Source organism: Narcine bancroftii, chromosome 2, assembly GCF_036971445.1.
Source record: "Narcine bancroftii isolate sNarBan1 chromosome 2, sNarBan1.hap1, whole genome shotgun sequence".
In the NCBI taxonomy this organism is placed as follows: domain Eukaryota; kingdom Metazoa; phylum Chordata; class Chondrichthyes; order Torpediniformes; family Narcinidae; genus Narcine; species Narcine bancroftii.
In genome coordinates this window covers 119295642-119312524 of record NC_091470.1, presented here as the reverse complement: position 1 = coordinate 119312524, position 16883 = coordinate 119295642, and the positions used below count along the sequence as shown (strand labels likewise).

The 16883-nt window shown below is 42.4% G+C and overlaps 1 protein-coding gene across 6 annotated transcripts in view; it reads right to left on the bottom strand.

The window, feature by feature from the left end:
- Positions 1–7124: 7124 nt before the first annotated feature.
- Positions 7125–16883, bottom strand: part of pcnx1 (pecanex 1) — a 250671-nt gene continuing 240912 nt past the window's right edge. For all 6 annotated transcript variants that reach the window (XM_069918117.1, XM_069918119.1, XM_069918120.1 and 3 more), the window contains 3 exons: positions 14935–15371; positions 11121–11261; positions 7125–8359 (listed from right to left, as the gene is read on the bottom strand). In XM_069918117.1, the coding sequence (XP_069774218.1) occupies positions 8219–8359; positions 11121–11261; positions 14935–15371 (719 nt within the window). In that variant the 3' untranslated portion in view covers positions 7125–8218. The remainder of the gene's footprint in view (positions 8360–11120; positions 11262–14934; positions 15372–16883) is intronic.

Genomic DNA, 16883 nt, shown 5'->3' with positions numbered 1-16883 from the left:
CAATTAACTTACATCCCCAGTACATTTCGAACAGTGGGAGGAAACCGGAGCCTCTGGGGAAAGCCCATGCAGACACGGGAGAATGTACAAACTCCTTACAGACAGGGCGGGATTCGAACCCCAGTCTCAGTCGCTGGGCTAACCTCTACACCAACCACGCCGCCTTGATATACAGTGGGCTCTCTAGTGCCGCACAGAGTGAGTTAAACATTTTATATAGCAGAGTACTTGGTCTTTTACTCTGTGCTAATTCAGTTTTCACAATAAATTCCTTTTAATCAAACATTTATTTTGCAAAATAAGAGTACATACATAAATTCCCAACTGGACCAAAAATAAAATCTGTTAACTGCACTTACTTCATCTGGTTGACATGTTTTTGTTAGAAGTCACTCCAAAATCATGTCTAGAAATTAGATTAAAGGCATTTTTGATGCTTTAACTGGGAACTGCATGGATAACCAAAGATCATGAAAAAAAACCAAATTGGTTCATTCTTGCTTTAAGAAATAATAGCTATAATTTTTCTTGTTTGAGAAAATCTCACTGAAGGCAGCTCCCTCTTCATTCAAGATTCCTTTAGAATTTAGAGAAAGGGATATTACACTAAATTTTCTTTTTCCTGTAAGGGAGACAAAGAATTGCCAAAGAGCATTACCCAGTGTCCCTTGCAGTAAAATAGAAAAAGGAGCAAAAGAGAGTCCCTTCAGAGATACGGATTATCTGTGGATTTGCCTCCAGTGCTACTGCAGTTGCACTGACCCGTGTTCGATCCATTTACAACCCGGGCTCCAGATCCAAACCCCTGACACGATCAGGAAGCCTTCAGAGCCTGAGACCCTTCGGGAAGCCTTCTTGCTTTCACAAATCCTGGTTCTGATACCTGGCTCCCTTGTGCCTTTCTACAGCAGCCACTGTCCTGCAGGGTCATCTCCTCTGCTTCTCCTTTGCTCCCCAGAGCCGGCAACTCCCTGCTGCCACAGCTAAGCACAGGCACAGCCATCTTGTGGGGGGGGGGGGAGCAGTTGCAGATTTTTAATTAAAAAACACTATCGGCTTCTTGAACTAGCCCTTTAAAGTATGTATAGAGCTACTGGATTAGGACTGGGCTGTTTGACTCTGCGTTGCAGCGCTGGGTCTTCACTCCTTGTTCCTCACCATTCGTTAGCTGACCCACTGTGACGGGGTCAAGATGCTCAGAGACTTCCAAAAACAGGCGCCAATAGCTACAGATTGTGAGTAAAACAATGACGGTTGTTTTTGTAGGGCAGATTACACTTGTGATTCCGATTGTTGGTTTGTAGGAAACTATTTCACCACATGAACTTTGGTTCCCAAATGTCTCTTCTTGTTTCCCCCGTGTTTTTTTTTGCTATTTAGTTATAATGAGCAGGGAAGTCAGAGGAATGTATGCATAAAGAAAACACTAAATGTGTAGTGAAGTCATCCTACTTGATTGGTTACACCTTTAACAATTGGAGCTGTACAGCAGGTAAGTCGATGAAACAAGGTATTGGCAAAGCTTTAATGAGTAGGTCCATCTGGTTTTTGATATTCTGCAAACTATTTGTAAATAATTTGCACAATCTTGCATCAGTTCATTTAACATGGTTATGTATAAGAAGAATTTGGACAGGTTCGTGGATGGGATGTATGGAGGGCTGTGGACTGGGTATAGGTCAGTGGGACTAGGCAAAATGAAGTGGTTCAGCACAGACTAGAAGGGCCAAAGGGGCCTGTTTCTGTGCTGTAGTGTTCTATGGTTAATCAGTTAACTGGAAAAGCTGATGGATATTATTGGGGAACAAAGACAAAATTGCATGTTGATTTGTAACTAGTTACGAAATAGATGAACAACTAGAAAATGTCCCACAAGCCCAGCTTGTCCGTGCCTATCGTGCTCTCCTGCTTTAGTCTCACTAGCCTGCATGAGGCCCAGACACCTCCAATTCCAACCACCCCCCCACCTCCATTCATGGAATTATTCAAGTGTTTAGAAAGCTAAACCTCCTGCCTCCACCACTGTGCCTGGCAATTCATATGTGCCCACCACCCTCTGAGTGAATTGTCCCCTCATATCCCTTCTAAATCCTCCCCCCCACCTCATCTTGCAGTTGTGCCCTCTTGTCTTAGATTCTCCCCACTCTGGAAAACAGATGGTTACAATTCACCCATCATAATTTTATAGACCTCAATAAAATCTACTTTCAACCTCATATAAATGAAGGAAATCAAAGCTAGTTTTTCCAGCCACTCACAGTAACTCAATTTCCCTCATCCTAGCGACTATTCTGTGAAGCTGTTTCCAACGTTATGATATCTTTTCTCTACCTAGGTGACCTAATGTTCCAAGTGTGGCCTCACCAATGTCTTGTCTAACTTCAACCTGATGTTCCCAGCACTTGCTTTCAGTGCCCTGACTGATGAAGGTATGAGTCCAAATGCTCTCTTCACTGCTCTGTCTACTTGATCTGCCATCTTTAAAGAGCTAAGTCCCTGAATCCATGGGTTCTTCTGCTCCACAACATTCTTTGGGGCTCTGATGTCACTCCTGCCCTGGTTTAAATTCCCCAAATGGAGTGCCAGGCCTCTCCAGCTTTAACTGCAAAAAAAGTGTCAAGTATATCGAACATTACAGCACAGTACAGACCCTTCAGCCCTCAATATTGTGTTGACCTATATATTCCTACCACAAAAATACTAAACCATTCCTACTTATCTTTCATCCATGTCCCTGAGTATCTTAAATGCCCCTAATGTTTCAGCCTCCACCACCACCACCCCTGATAAGGCATTCCAGGCATCCACAACTCTGTGTTTAAAAAAATCTCTGATGTCTCCCTTAAACCTCCCTTCACTTTGTATAATGTCCTCTGGTGTTTGCTACTCATGTCCTGGGAAAAGGTGCCTTTCAGAATCTTGTAGTCCTTCGAAGTGTGAACAAAAAGCAGGCAGGCACCTGAATAAAATGGTGGAAGGGGGAAGAGAGGAGGGAAGAAGGGGCACAGGTTAACTAATAAAAGGTAGGAGGGTAGAGGAGAAAACAGCTGAGAAGTGATTGGGCGAGGCTGCAGCTCTCTGAATGGATAGGAGACAAAGGGATCAGGCAAGATAGAGACTCAGGGAACAGGTTTAGCGGAAATTGGAGAAACTAATGATAATGCTATCTGGTTGGAGAGTGCCCAGACAGAGTATTAGGTGTTATTCCTCCAATTTGCTGGTTGCCTCAGTTTAGCAGACAAGAGATAGACATGCTAGTGTGCGAATGGTGTGTGGAATTGAAAGGTTGGCCACTGAAAGATCCTTGCTGATGCAGCAGAGATTGAGGGTGTAGTCCAGTGGTTCTCAACCTTTTTCTTTCCACTCAAATCCCACTTTAAGTATTCCCTATGCTATCGATCCTCTGTGATTAGTAAGGGATTGCTTAAGGTGGGATGTGGGAGGAAAGAAAAAGTTTGAAAACCTTGTTTTGATCGTCCCTCATTGACTTGTTATGTGCACTGTTTCAGAACTCTAAAGGAAATGGGCCAATGACCACTTTTCTCAAGCAAAATATTTCAGTCACAATTGGGTCTACACCAGTGATTCTCAACTTTCCCTTCCTACTCACCTTAAGTAATCCCTTATTAATCACAGAACACCAATGGTATAGGGATTGCTTAAGGTGGGATGTGAATGGAAAGAAAAAGGTTGGGAACCACTGGTGTAGTGGACAATAAGGAGTTTTCAAGGCTTGCAAAGGTGCTCAAATGAAGTGATCTCCCAGTTTCTCCGATGTAGAGGAGGACACAACGGGAGCATTGGATGCAGTTAATGACCCCTGCAGATTCACAAGAGAAATGATCCTTCACTTGTTGGATCCTGTTCCCTGCACAGGCAAGGCTCAACTCTTCCTCCATGACATCAACAATATTGGTGCTGCCTCACACATCCACTTTATTCACTGTGTGGCTGATTTTTACCCTGACCTCCTTCAAAAAATCGTGGCTTTCCCATCACTGCCATCAACTTAGTCCTTACCCGCAGCTCCTCCATTTCCCACACACCTACCCTCTGGCCCCCTCTGCTCGGAGATGTAACAAGGACAGGATTCCCCTTGTCCTCACCCACCAATCCCTCAAACAACAGATGATTCCACATATATAAATCCACAATTTACGCCATCTACAATGTGATCCCACCAAGACACGTCTTCCCCTTCCCTCTCTGCTTTCCGCAGTCCATTGTTCACTCATTCCTTCCCACTAATTGCCCCCTCAGAACCTACCCCCGATGCAAGAAATGCTACACCTTCTCCCTCACCACCAGTTAGGAACCCAAACAGTCCATCCAAGTGAAGCAACACTTCACTTGTGAATCTGCAGAGGTAATCTACTGCATCCGGTGCTCCCGCTGTGGATTAATGTTATCCCTCTAAGCTACCCTCTCCCCATCGCCTCATTTTTTTCTCCTCTACCCTCCCACCTGCATCTACTTCTTACCTGTGATCCTTCCCCTGCCCCTCCCTCTTTCCTCTCCTCTCACCCCCACCTTTTTATTCAGGCTCCTGCCTGCTTTTTGCTCACACCTCAATGATCAGCTTAGGCCCGAAACGTTGGTTACCCTTTACTTCCTATAGATGGTGCATGACCTGAGTTTCTCCAGCACGTTTATGTATTGAAGGAAGAAACACAATTGTCAGTGATTTTAACTTTCCACATATTGACAGGGACTCCTATACTATAATAGGGCTGGATGAGTTTGTGTTTGTCACATTTGTTCAGGATGGTTTCTTAAATCCAGAATGTGTACTAATAAAACTGCATTAGACACTAAGCCAGTGGTTCTCAACCTTTTTCTTTCCACTCACATCCCACCTTAAGCAATCCCTTACTAATCACAGGGCACCGATGGCATAGGGATCACTTATAAGTGGGATGTGAGTGGAAAGAAAAAGGTTGAGAACCACTGCAATTATATTTGGGACAGAAGTAGGTGTAAGGGAAACACTTTTGAGTCCAGTGATCATGATGCCATTAGCTTTAAGATTGTTGTGGGAAAGGATAGGTCTGGTCCTTGGTTTGAGATTATAAATTGGAGAAATTTTGAGGGAATGAGAAAAGATTTGGTAAGCGGGATGGTGTCAGGTCAGTTTCTGGCAAGGGTGTGCTTGGGAATCGGAAGGCCTTGAAAGGAGAAATTTTGAGACTTTCTATGTTCCAGTCAGAATTAAAGACAAAACCAGCAGGCCTAGGGAACCTTGGTTTTGAGGGAGATTGAGTATCTAATTCAGAAAAAGAAGATGTATAGCAGGTATAAGCAACAGGAGTAAGTGAGTTATGCGAAGAGTATAAAAAGGAAATCAGGAGGGCTAAAAGAGGTTGCTTTGGCAGATAAAGTGAAGCAAAATCACAAGGGCTTCTACAGATACATTAAGAGCAAAAGAATGGGAAGGGACAAAATAGTCTCTTGAAGATCAGAGTGGTTGGCGATGCATGGAGCCAAAGGAGATGGGGGAGATCTTCAATGGATTTCTTTTGCATCTGCAGTTCCTCATGAGACAAGTACAATCTATAGAAGTGAGGCAAATAGGCAGTGGTACTTATACTGATTAAAGAGGAGAAGTGAGGCAAATAAAGGTGGATAAAGCTCAATGGCCTGAAAAGTTAGTCCCTTGGACCTTGAGGGAGGGTGCTCTAGAAATTGCAGAGATCCCGATAGAGATAGTTAAAATGCCATTAGGCATGAAGTGAGCCTGACATCAGTAGTGAGAAGGTTTTCTAAGAGATCGGATAGTCAGGGACTGTTAAGATGTAGTAAACATGGCTTTTTGCAAAGTCGGTCATGTTTAATCAATCTTATGAAATTTTACAAGGAGGGTTGATGAAGGAAAGGCTGTGAATGTTGTCGACTTGGACTATAGTAAAGTCTTTGACAAAGTCACACATGGGAGGTTCAGTCGCTTGGAGTTCATGGTGAGGTCTTAAATTGGAAGAAGCAGATGGTTGTCCCTCTGACTGGAGGCCTGTGATTAGTGGTGTGCTCAGATATCAGTACTGGGTCCACTGATGTTTTCAACTATAGCATCAATCTGGATGAGAAGGTGGTAAATTGACACAAAGATTGAGGGTGTAGTGGTCAACGAGGAAAGCTTTCAAAGCTTGCAGAGGGATCTAGGGCAGCTGGAAAAAAAGGGTTGCAAAATGGCAGATGGAATTTAATGAGGACAAGTGTGAGGTGTTGCATTTTGTGGGGACAACATACACGGTAAATGGTAGGGCACTGAGCAATGTGGCAGAACATAAGGATCTGGGAATACAGATATATAATTCCCTGAAAGTGGTGGCACAGGTAGATGGGCTTGCAACGAGAGATTTTGGCATATCGCCCTTCATAAAGTATTGAGTTGGGAATGTTGCGGTGAAGTTGTACAAAACATTGGTGAGTACAAATTTGGAGTTTTAGTTTTTGGACACTTACCAGCAGGAAAGGTATCACTAAGTTTAAAAGAATGCAGAGAAGATTTGCAAGGAATGTTGCTGGAAATTGAGGAACTGAGTTACAGGGAAAGATTAAAGAGACTTTATTCCCTGGAGTGTGGGAGAATGAGGGGAGATTTGAGATACAAAATTATGAGGGGGATTGATAGGCTTTTTTCACTATCAGGTGAGACAAGAACATAGGTTAAGGGAGAAAGGTGAAACATTTTAGGGAACATTCAGGGGAACTTCTTCATGCAGGGAGTGTGGAATGAATTGCCAGCTGAAGTGCTGAATGCAGTCTCCATTTTGGCGTTTCAGACAAATTTGGATATGCACATGGATGGGAGGGCTATGGAGCGGGTGCAGGTCAATGGGACGAGGTGGAATAATAGTTCAACACAGATTAGATAGGCCAGTGCTGTTGTGTCCAGTGGTTCTTTTCTTCATCATCTGGATCACAAGGGAGGTTACAATGTGGTACTTACCTACAACTTGCTTGATGATGCCTCAGTTTGTGATTCACCCAGATTCGACCTCATTACCACTGTTTCAGAACTGATACCAGGGCAAAGATGCCATGTTAACTTGAAGCAGTGAAATTATTGGATGAGAATAATTAAGTTCATATTCTTTGTGCAGTTTAAATTAAAGGCAGAAATCGTGCACCAGGAAGGAATTGCTTTATTATAAAATTGTGTTCATTGATCATAATTTCAATACTGTATTTAGTTTCAGAAGCATTAAGCTGCAGGGAAAAAAAAAAACATTTTGCTTCTGTCATCTTTATTTAAGCATCAACTACATTATTTACAAGTTTTAAGGTATACATACACATCACCCATCCCTTTGCCATACATTTGTGGTGGTGGTTGCTTTGATAGAGGGGAGGGGCTTAAATTGCACGGCTTGTGAGGAAACAGTCAACTGTATCCAGTCATTTTGCAATTCAGTCCAGCAAAACTACTGCCGAACCCACTGTTAACTTTATCTTAAAATTTCTCTCCCTGAATACACAAGAATGAAAGATTATATAACAAAAAAAAGTTCACAGTAATAAATATAAAAAAAAATACAACTGTTTACAGGTCCTATTGAAACAAATAAAAAATAAATTTCAATTCCAAAGAAAATAAGAAAAGGTGAGGTTGTAGCATGACGAGTTGATGATTAAAAGTTCTCATCCTGAAAGGCATTTTAAAATATAATGGCATTTATATAAATAAAAAGCTCTGAGCAACCTCAGAAATATTTAGTGCATTGTTGTTTAATTAGTGCAGTTGTTTTTAAAACACAGTCATGACTCGGAAGGAATGAGACAGTAGTGAAATGATCAAACTATACATTATACTTGTTGACCATACAAAAGAACTCCAATCTATCAATAACTTCAAAATACCTTTTAAAAAGTTTAAACGTGCGCTGTATGAAACTATGGCAGTCTCAGTATTGGCAAATAAATAAACACAGACAAAATCTCTTTACAACTTAAAATATGTTCTTTAAAGCATATTAGATGCATAGTATTTTTATGTTTATTTTAAAAAGACAAATTATAATTTTAAATCAGACTTCTACCTCCATGCAGTTTTCCTTTTTAACCTCATTTAAGATCTGATAAAGCAACATCCTTCAAAGCTTTTGACTGCAAGGAGTTAAATTCTGGGATCACCTTTCCCACCTTCAGCTGTTGCAGGAATACATTTGGACCACTGGACCGCAGGTTGAGATGACTCTGGTCTCCATCACCTGCAAATGTTTTAAACTTCAGCTCCCAGTTCTAGGACCCCATTCTCAATGATAGGAACATACTTGTCTTCAATCTGAACCAGCAGGATAGTCTTGTCTATGTGGGACCTGCTACAAGGCTCTCTGCTGCAAGGCACCCAACGGTGAATCACCTAATAATAGAGGAAAGGAAATATTCAACTCAGAAAATATACACCAGCAAAGAACATCTCATAAAAATCTGGACCGTGTGCAAGGCTTTCATTTCCACATAAACTTGAGGATTATATCAATACTTTAATATCCCTTTATTTTCTACTCCTCTTCCTGTTTTGTATTAATAATCAGTGGTCATGCCCACCGTGAGACAATTTAAATACAGAAAGCAAATCACACTGACTTTTTTCCTCCTCGTGGGAATGTTTCTGGACCTCTAATACTCAGTCGTTTCTCCTCCAGTAGCATTAAGACTGGTGATCTGAATCAAAGCTGGCTTTTTAAAATTAGTGGAAATATGGAAGGACTTGTATGTATGATACACCGTGTGATAGAAAGAGAGAAAGCCAACATAATAGTTTCCTTTCAACAAAGAGAAGTTGAACATTCACTCTTGGGTCTCCTTTATTCTTTATACATCTGAAAAAAACTAGGTCCTTTTTTATATTATTAGCTAGCCGACTTCATATTTTCTCTCTTTATTTAGTTGCTCTCTGGTTTTTAAAAGCAGCCCAATCCTGATAATTTTTCCAATATTCTTGCTTTTATGCTGCTTTCCTGGACCGAACACACCAAAGCATATCAGCATCTCTTCTTCCTCAGGAGATTGCGGAGGTTGGGTATGACACCAGAAACCCCGGCAAATTTCTACAGAAGTGTGGTGGAAAGTGTGCTGACCAGCTGCATCATGGTCTGGTGTGGGGACACAAATACCCCTGAGCGTAAAGCCCTCCAAAGGTGTTGGACACAGCCCAGGACAACACAGGCAAAACCCTTCCCACTATCAAGAACATCTACAAGCAATGCTCCCGTCGGAGAGCAGCACCAATCATCAAAGACCCACACCACCCAGCACACGCTCTGTTCTCGCTGCTGCCATCAGGAAAGAGGTGTAGATACCACCAGGCTCGCACCACCAGGTTCAGGAACAGCTGCTCCCCCTCCACCATCAGACTCCTCAATGACAAACTCAATCAGGGACTCATTTAAGGACTCTTACTTGTGCACTTTATTGATTTTCTTTTTTGTTGTCTCTGTATTACATAGTCAGTTTGTTTACAGTTCTTTATAAGTTTACCTGTGTATAGTTTATTAAAAACCCAACACCCAACCCACCAATGTTCCCCTGCAACCGTGTCTGCCTGTCCCGCATCGGGCTTGTCAGCCACAAACGAGCCTGCAGCTGACGTGGACGTTACCCCTCCATAAATCTTCGTCCGCGAAGCCAAGCCAAAGATAACCAATTAGTGGCAATTCTGCTGTGCCCGCAGAAAAAAGGAATCTCAGGGTTGTATGTTGTACTCTGACAATAAATCCAAAATCCAAATCGTTGACTTCCCCTGCCAGCCACAGTTGCCTCACCCTTCTTACTGAAGGCTGCTGCTTCTTTGAGATGAAATGACCCTGCATCTTTCAAATTTGTCCCAGAAACTCCTATCATTACTGCTCTATCGTTATCCTTGCCGGAATCTACTGATCAACTCTGGCCAGCTCCTCTCTCTTGCCTCCACAGTGACCGTCCCTCAACTGTAATGTCGCCATGTCTGATCTTAGCCTTGCCTCCGACCAAGAGTTCCTTTACCTTAAGCTACCTAATCAAATCTGGTTCATCGCACAGCCCAAAATCCAGGAGGATCAACCAAAAAGACCATCTTGCAGGTTATTCCACAAATTCCTTCTCTTGGAATCACTGGCAATTTGATTTTCCCAGGTCTATCTGCATATTGAAGTCTCCTATGACGGGCCGACATGGCCTGTTTCCGTGCTGTAAACGGTTATATGGTTATATGACAATTGTAACATTGCCTTTCTTACATGCCTTCTCTATCTCCAGTTGTCATTTGTACCAGAGGTGTACGATCCAGTGATCCAGAGATGGAGAGGGTGAGCAAATTTAAATTCCTGGCAGTCAATATCTTTCTTGGACCCAATGGACCCTTGAAGAAAGAGTTTGTGCAGGTTTGGAATATCATTGAAAATCTTGGTAGGCTTCTGCACGGGTAGTGGGAAGTGCACTGACCAGCTGCATCATCATGGTCTGGTATGGAGTCACCAATATCTCCAAGCGGAAACCTCTGAAAAGGGTAGTGGACACAGTCCGGGACACCACAGGCAAAACCTTCCCACCATCAAGGAAATATACAGGAAACTCTGCCATTGGAGAGCAGCAACCGTCATCAAGGATCCACACCACCCAGGGCATGCGCTGTTCTTGCTGCTATCATCAAGAAAGAGGTAGAGGTACCACAAGACTCGCACCACCAGGTTCAGGAACAGCTGCTGCCCCCTCCATCATCAGACTCCTCAACGACAAACTCAATCTGGGCCTCATTTAAAGACTTACTATGCACATTATTTATTACTGAATTTTTTAATCTGTATTGCAGTTTGTTTCTTTGTTTACATTTCTCTGTTTTGTATACGTATCTTTTTCTTAAGTACAGTTTATAGCTACTGATATGTAGAGATTCTGCCTGGCCCGCAGGAAAAGAATCTCAGGGTTGGATGGGAGGTCATGTATGTACTCTGGAAATAAATTTGAACTTTGAATCTCCCTCCCCTCCCACTCCTGCTCCACAGTAAACAAATTCACAAAAATATTCATTTACTATCTTCCCCATCTCTCCTGTCTCTACACTTAGAGCTATTGTACTGAACAGCTGCACCTGCATTTTTAATACTTCAGTGGGGAAAATATTGACGGATGTGGCATCTTACGTAGCCTTCCATGCCTTCCCGAGGGCTCCAGTCTTTCCAGCTGATTCTGCCTGCGCGCATTCGAATTGCTTCATCTGGCCAGTGCAGTTCTCTCCTCTTGGACATGTTGATGGCTTCCATGATTTGGCTAGTGTCAATTATCTGCAAATGACCAGGGGGAAATAAAAGCACAAACATCACTAATTGCATTCAGTTCTGGTTGCCTCATTACAGGAAGGATGTAGGTGTTTTGGAGAGAGAGCAGAGGAGATTTACCAGGATGTTGTCTGGATTGGAGAACATGACTTAAACAAGATTTTCTCTTTGGAGCGATGAAGGACAAGAGATGACTTAATGGAATGTATAAGATTATGAGGGGCATAGGTTGGATGGACAGCCAGCAACTTTCTTCTGGGTCAACAATAGCAAATATCAGAGGACATCTATTTAAGGTGAGTTATTTAGGGGAGATATCAGAAGCAAGTTTTTTACTCAGTGAATGGTGGATGGTGGATACCCAGAAAGCATTGGAAGTGGGGGGGGGGGGGGGTTGGTGTGGTGGAGGCTGGTACAATAGGGACATTCAAAAGACTCTTAGATGGACACATGGAAAATACAAGGTTATATAGAGTGTGAAGTAGGTAAGGATTAGATTGTTATGGACTAAGTATACATAGGTCAGGACAACATTGTGGTTTGAAGGGCCTTTACTATGCCTTTACATCTTCTAACTGGCCAATTTGTTTTGAATACCTTAAAAATAAATTTTTAACCACAATATAATTACATTACATTCAATTGTAAATTGTTTAAAAAAATGCACGTGGTAATATACTCCCATCCCCTTCAACCCACCCTCCCAACCCTGAAAAAGAAAAAAGAGAATGCCAAGAAACTAAAACATTTATACAATAAAGTATATTGGAGGTTACCAAGAAGGGAGGTCTTCAGAGAGCCAATCATGCATGGAAACCAACGTTTTGTAAATATGGGCTCCATATTTTCTAAAAACATATTTATCTTGCAGTTTATAAGTAAGGTCCTCTTATGGTTTACAACTACAAAGTTCTGCGTGCCATCTTTCCATGTCTCAATCTACTACTGACTTCCATGACATTGCTATACATTTCCTAGAAACTACTAAACCAATTAACATAAATTCAATCTGATAAATATTTAATTTTAATTTTGGCCTTATAACCTTAATATTATTCAGTAAAAATAACATTGGGTTCCGTGGGAATTTGACCCCCGTAGTTCGTCCCAAAAAATGACCTACCTTTAGGGAATTGCCAAGTTGAATGAAAAAAAAAATTCCAACCTCACATCTACATCTACGCAGGGTTTAATCTATTTAATTTTTGGAGAGTTAAGCTGGCCAATTATTTTAAGAGAAAATCTACTTGGAATCCATCTCCAAGTTTTCATTCTATATTCAATGTTTGCAAATTATTTGATTTGTTATGGGCCCAGAGGACCCCAAAACCCAGCAACAATAGAAATTCACCAAGACAAATGGTTACTTAAACAAAAGTTGATTTTAATTATCTTTAAACATGAACACAGGATCAAACTTTAACTTATTACTATTAACCTAACCCCCTTCTAATTCTAAGCGCACAAGTGTGTAAGTTCAGAAAAGTTCTTTGATTCACAGTCCAATCTCTCTCCTCCAAATTCACTGGTTGCAGGCAATTCTTATACTGTCCACAGAATTTAACATGTATAAAGTTCACCAGGCTTTGGTGCTTGAAAGTTAAATGGTTACCACTCAGGAAGTTCTTGTCAGTTTTCAGAGAGATTTGTTGCTCGTTGGACACCCACAACTGATTCCTTTTGACCAGCCACTTCAGTGTCTTGCCACAGAAACTTGTCCCATCAGAGTTTTCCAGATGATAACCTCTTTCTTTCAGATCACCACAGAGTTCCTTTTTGTTTCCCTTATTTCAAATGAAACTTTAGGCAGCCAGTCCTCTCCTCTTGTATGGACCATAAGGACTTTGACCAGGCTGAACTAAGAACTCACAACCTGTCTTTAAAATGTGGTCTTTCCACAAGCTTACCAGCTTGTCAAGTTCCAGTCCCAGCTGCTGCTAAACTGTAGAACTGAATTCTCTCTTTCTCTCACTCAGAAAAAAAAACCACATGACCCTCTTAGAACATCCACCTGCACTCAGACAGACTGCAGCGCTGGACCTAATCTCCGTTCATTCATCTGTTGCTTTCCAAAACAATAATCCATTACTCCACAGCATGTCCAATTAACAGCTCCTTGTGAAGTCCTTATGGGGAAAGGTTTTGCAAAAGCTCTCGGAGCCTGGACTGTCTGGCTTGAGCAGAGCTGCAGCACTCTCACAGGGCTTAGCTGCCCAGTGGCATGGGCTTTGAACGGCCCGTTGAGGGAGCCAACGGTGGTTTTAGTTGAAATCCTGCGACCATAGGTGTGCGCCCAAAATGGCAGTGCCTATTCACTGGCAGCAGTCATGAGGGGCTGCAGACATTGGGGAAATGGAGGACTGGAGCAGGGCACCAGATGACGGGAAGATCACGCACCATCTGAGAGGGAGAAGTGGAGGAGACGACCCACGGGTATGGTAACCGTGGTGGCTCTGTGGCTGAGGGACCAGTGCATGCGGCGGTCTACTGGCGACTCGCTGCGAGGAACCCGCAGAAGCTGTGGGCGGCTGTTGGGAGTCTCGTGCTGGGCTGCAGACTGGCTCGAACTGGCTGGAGAGGGTACCAGGTATTGGAACCGGGATGCAAGGGGGTGCCGAAGGCATTGAAGGGTCCCTGACTGTGTCGGAGGTTCGGATCTGGAGTTCGAGTTGCCGATGGTTTGGACTGGAGTCTGTGTGGCTGCGGGGGCTGCAGAAGAGCTGGAGATGAATCTACAGACACTCAGTGACTCTGGGGGGCTCTCTTTTGCTTCTCTCTCTCTGAGTGTAAGAGTCACTTGGACAATTCCTACCGGTGGTGAATCTGTCTGCCTTGCAGCAGGAAAACAGAAATTTAAATTTAAATTACTATGATAATAAATTGAATCTTGAATGTGTGTCAAACTGTGTTTGCACAGGGATCCGACTTGTGTCCTTTTGTACGTCTCAAAAGTACAGTATAAAATGTGGATAAAACACACTCATTGTCAAAGTGCTCAGAAAGAGCAGGAGTGAAATAGCTCATTCACATACAGCTTTTAAGAAGCTCATGAGCCCTATTAGTAAAACACAGGTTGCAAAAGTTGAAGAAAATCAAGTGTTTTAGTTGGATTTATAAAAAACTGTACATCAATATTGTACCAGGTAACTAACTTCTCCCAACTCTATACAATTTTCAGTAGTTTTCCTTGACTATGATTCTCCTCTCTCCCCTCCCATCATGCATGAAATGTAAACCAATCGGATCGATACTCCTGCATAAATATTTGCAAATTTGCCCAAATGAGGAGACAGGAGGGGTTCAATATCAGTGTAGATCTTGATGCAGATCTTTGCCATGAGTTCTTTTTAGAAGCTTTCTCACCTCACTGACACATGTTCTCATTAATTTCAAACTGCAGATATTCTAATTTGAGATTTGTCAAAGGGGTAGTTAAACTAAAGGCAGCCCTTTCCAGCTTTGAGACTCATGATGAACTACAAGAGAGAGGATAAACTCAAACAAAACTGCACTGTTTGGGGGTTTGCCAACCACGTCCCACAGCTTCGCACACTGACTCTATTATTCTAGTGTTGTTCATGGATAGCCCAAAGATTCAAATGGAAGAACACAATGGTAACTGCAGTGACACATTGTTTCTGGCTTCTGAGGAAATAAACTTCTCCATGAGTGAACGTACCTGGACTTTGTAGTTAGGTCCATCTCTTTTGGCAGGTGTGTTAAATGCAGTGCTCGGGTTGCTGCCGGACTGAATGTCGACACTGGTGATACCTTCCGTTCCCAAAAGTCCTGCCAGCGTGCTGCGCTTGCAGATGGGAATGCTCTGGCTGGAACTGCTGGAAGAAGGCAGGCCACATGGTATACTCAGAGTGCCTGACTGGCTTGATGGCTCTAACTGGTTCACCATGGACAGTCGAGACTGGATTGAGTTGGGCAGGTTTCGCAATGATAACTGGCTAGTGGATGAACGGCGGCATGGTACCAGGCCAGTGGCAGACGTCCGCAAGGAAGAGTGACGGCTGTTATAGCGATACGAAGACTGGCTGGCAACTGAGGCACGTGCGGGGGAATGTCTGACAAGGCTGGATTGTACTGAGTGGGTGCTGTGGCTCGTCCCTGTTGAAACCAAGGACAAGTAGAATTGTGTAAAACAACCTAGATTACCTTGAAAGCTTCACAGCACAAGACACATTGATAACCTAGATTTAGGTATGCAGCATGGTAACAGGTCACTCTGAACCAATGATACCAATTAACCCTGTATGTCTTTGGAACGTGGGAGGAAACCAAAGAACCCGGAGGAAACTGACACAGTCATGGGGGGAACGTTCAAACTCCTTAGAGCTGGTGCCCGATTCGAACTCGGTTCACTGGCGCTGTAATAGTGCTATGCTATCTGTGCCACCCGTTCAGAAATAATCTGGACACATCATTTCAAAGAATCCTCTCACTGGAATATCTCACTAATTTCTTGCTCCTGTATTTTCAGTAAATAAACTGAAACAGGGCTGTCAGGTAGATGCTTAAGATGGTTTGGATCTAGAGCTCGGGCTGTTGATTTTTGAATGAGTCTGTGCAATTGCAGAGGCCACAGGAGCACTGGAGGCGAATCCATGGACTCAGTGTTTCTGAAAGGACTCTGCCTAGTGTTAGAGGCATCGAGCAGTGATCATGGCAATGCTCTGTTTGCCTTATGGTAGACAAAAGTTAAATTCCATCATGTATATTATATTTTTAATATGTTATTACATGACAATAAAATGATCCTTTGACAAAGAAGTTTTGCTTGCTTTCAAACATGAAAAATTTCCCTGAAAGAAACAATTCCAATTAAGTCAAGGAAAGACACTGTTGGATTTCTTCTCCTCACAAAATTTCATGTAAAATCTTAAATAACACACTTGGAAACTGAAAGATAAACACAGTAAATAATAATAATAAAAAAAAAAAAACAAGGAAAATCAATTTTAAAAATAGGTAAAAAATATGCAAGTTTAAAATTGGAGAAGTTAATGTTCTCTGATGTAACACATACATAACCTTTGGAGAAGATGGGAGCAGATATTTAGTAAGCGGCGTGCCTTGGTTGAGCTTTGGTTGTAGCAGGTGCTTTAAACAGAAATGGCATTGCCCAGGATGAAGAGCTGGTTGATGCCGCTCACCGTCGGGGTGACTCTCTTAAAGTGTCTCCTTAACCCTGTTTAGTAAGAGTGACCCCGGTCAGAGGCTTTATCTGTAAATGGGAGTGGTGGGGGGGAGGGGGCACGGGGGAAACTTAATTATTTATAATATTATTGTTCATGTTTCAGGCGGCTCCGTGGAGGGGGAGGAACCTGAAAATGCAGCGACGGTTAAATGTTTTCAAATAATGTGATTGAAAATAAGGTAAAATGCTTTAAGGTTTATATATTCATACAAGTGAAATTTGTCAGTGTATAGTATTTTTGTCTTTTAAACTGTTTATTCTCAAGGCAGGTGTATTAGGTGGATATTTTAAGTCTCAAGCAACCGGAAAATACACTCATTAGGCATCTACCAATCCCCATAGCTGCCGGAAACCAGGGGTTTTACTGTATGCAGAAAATGCTGATTTCAGTCCTCTCTCTGCTTTCCTATAAAAAATAAACA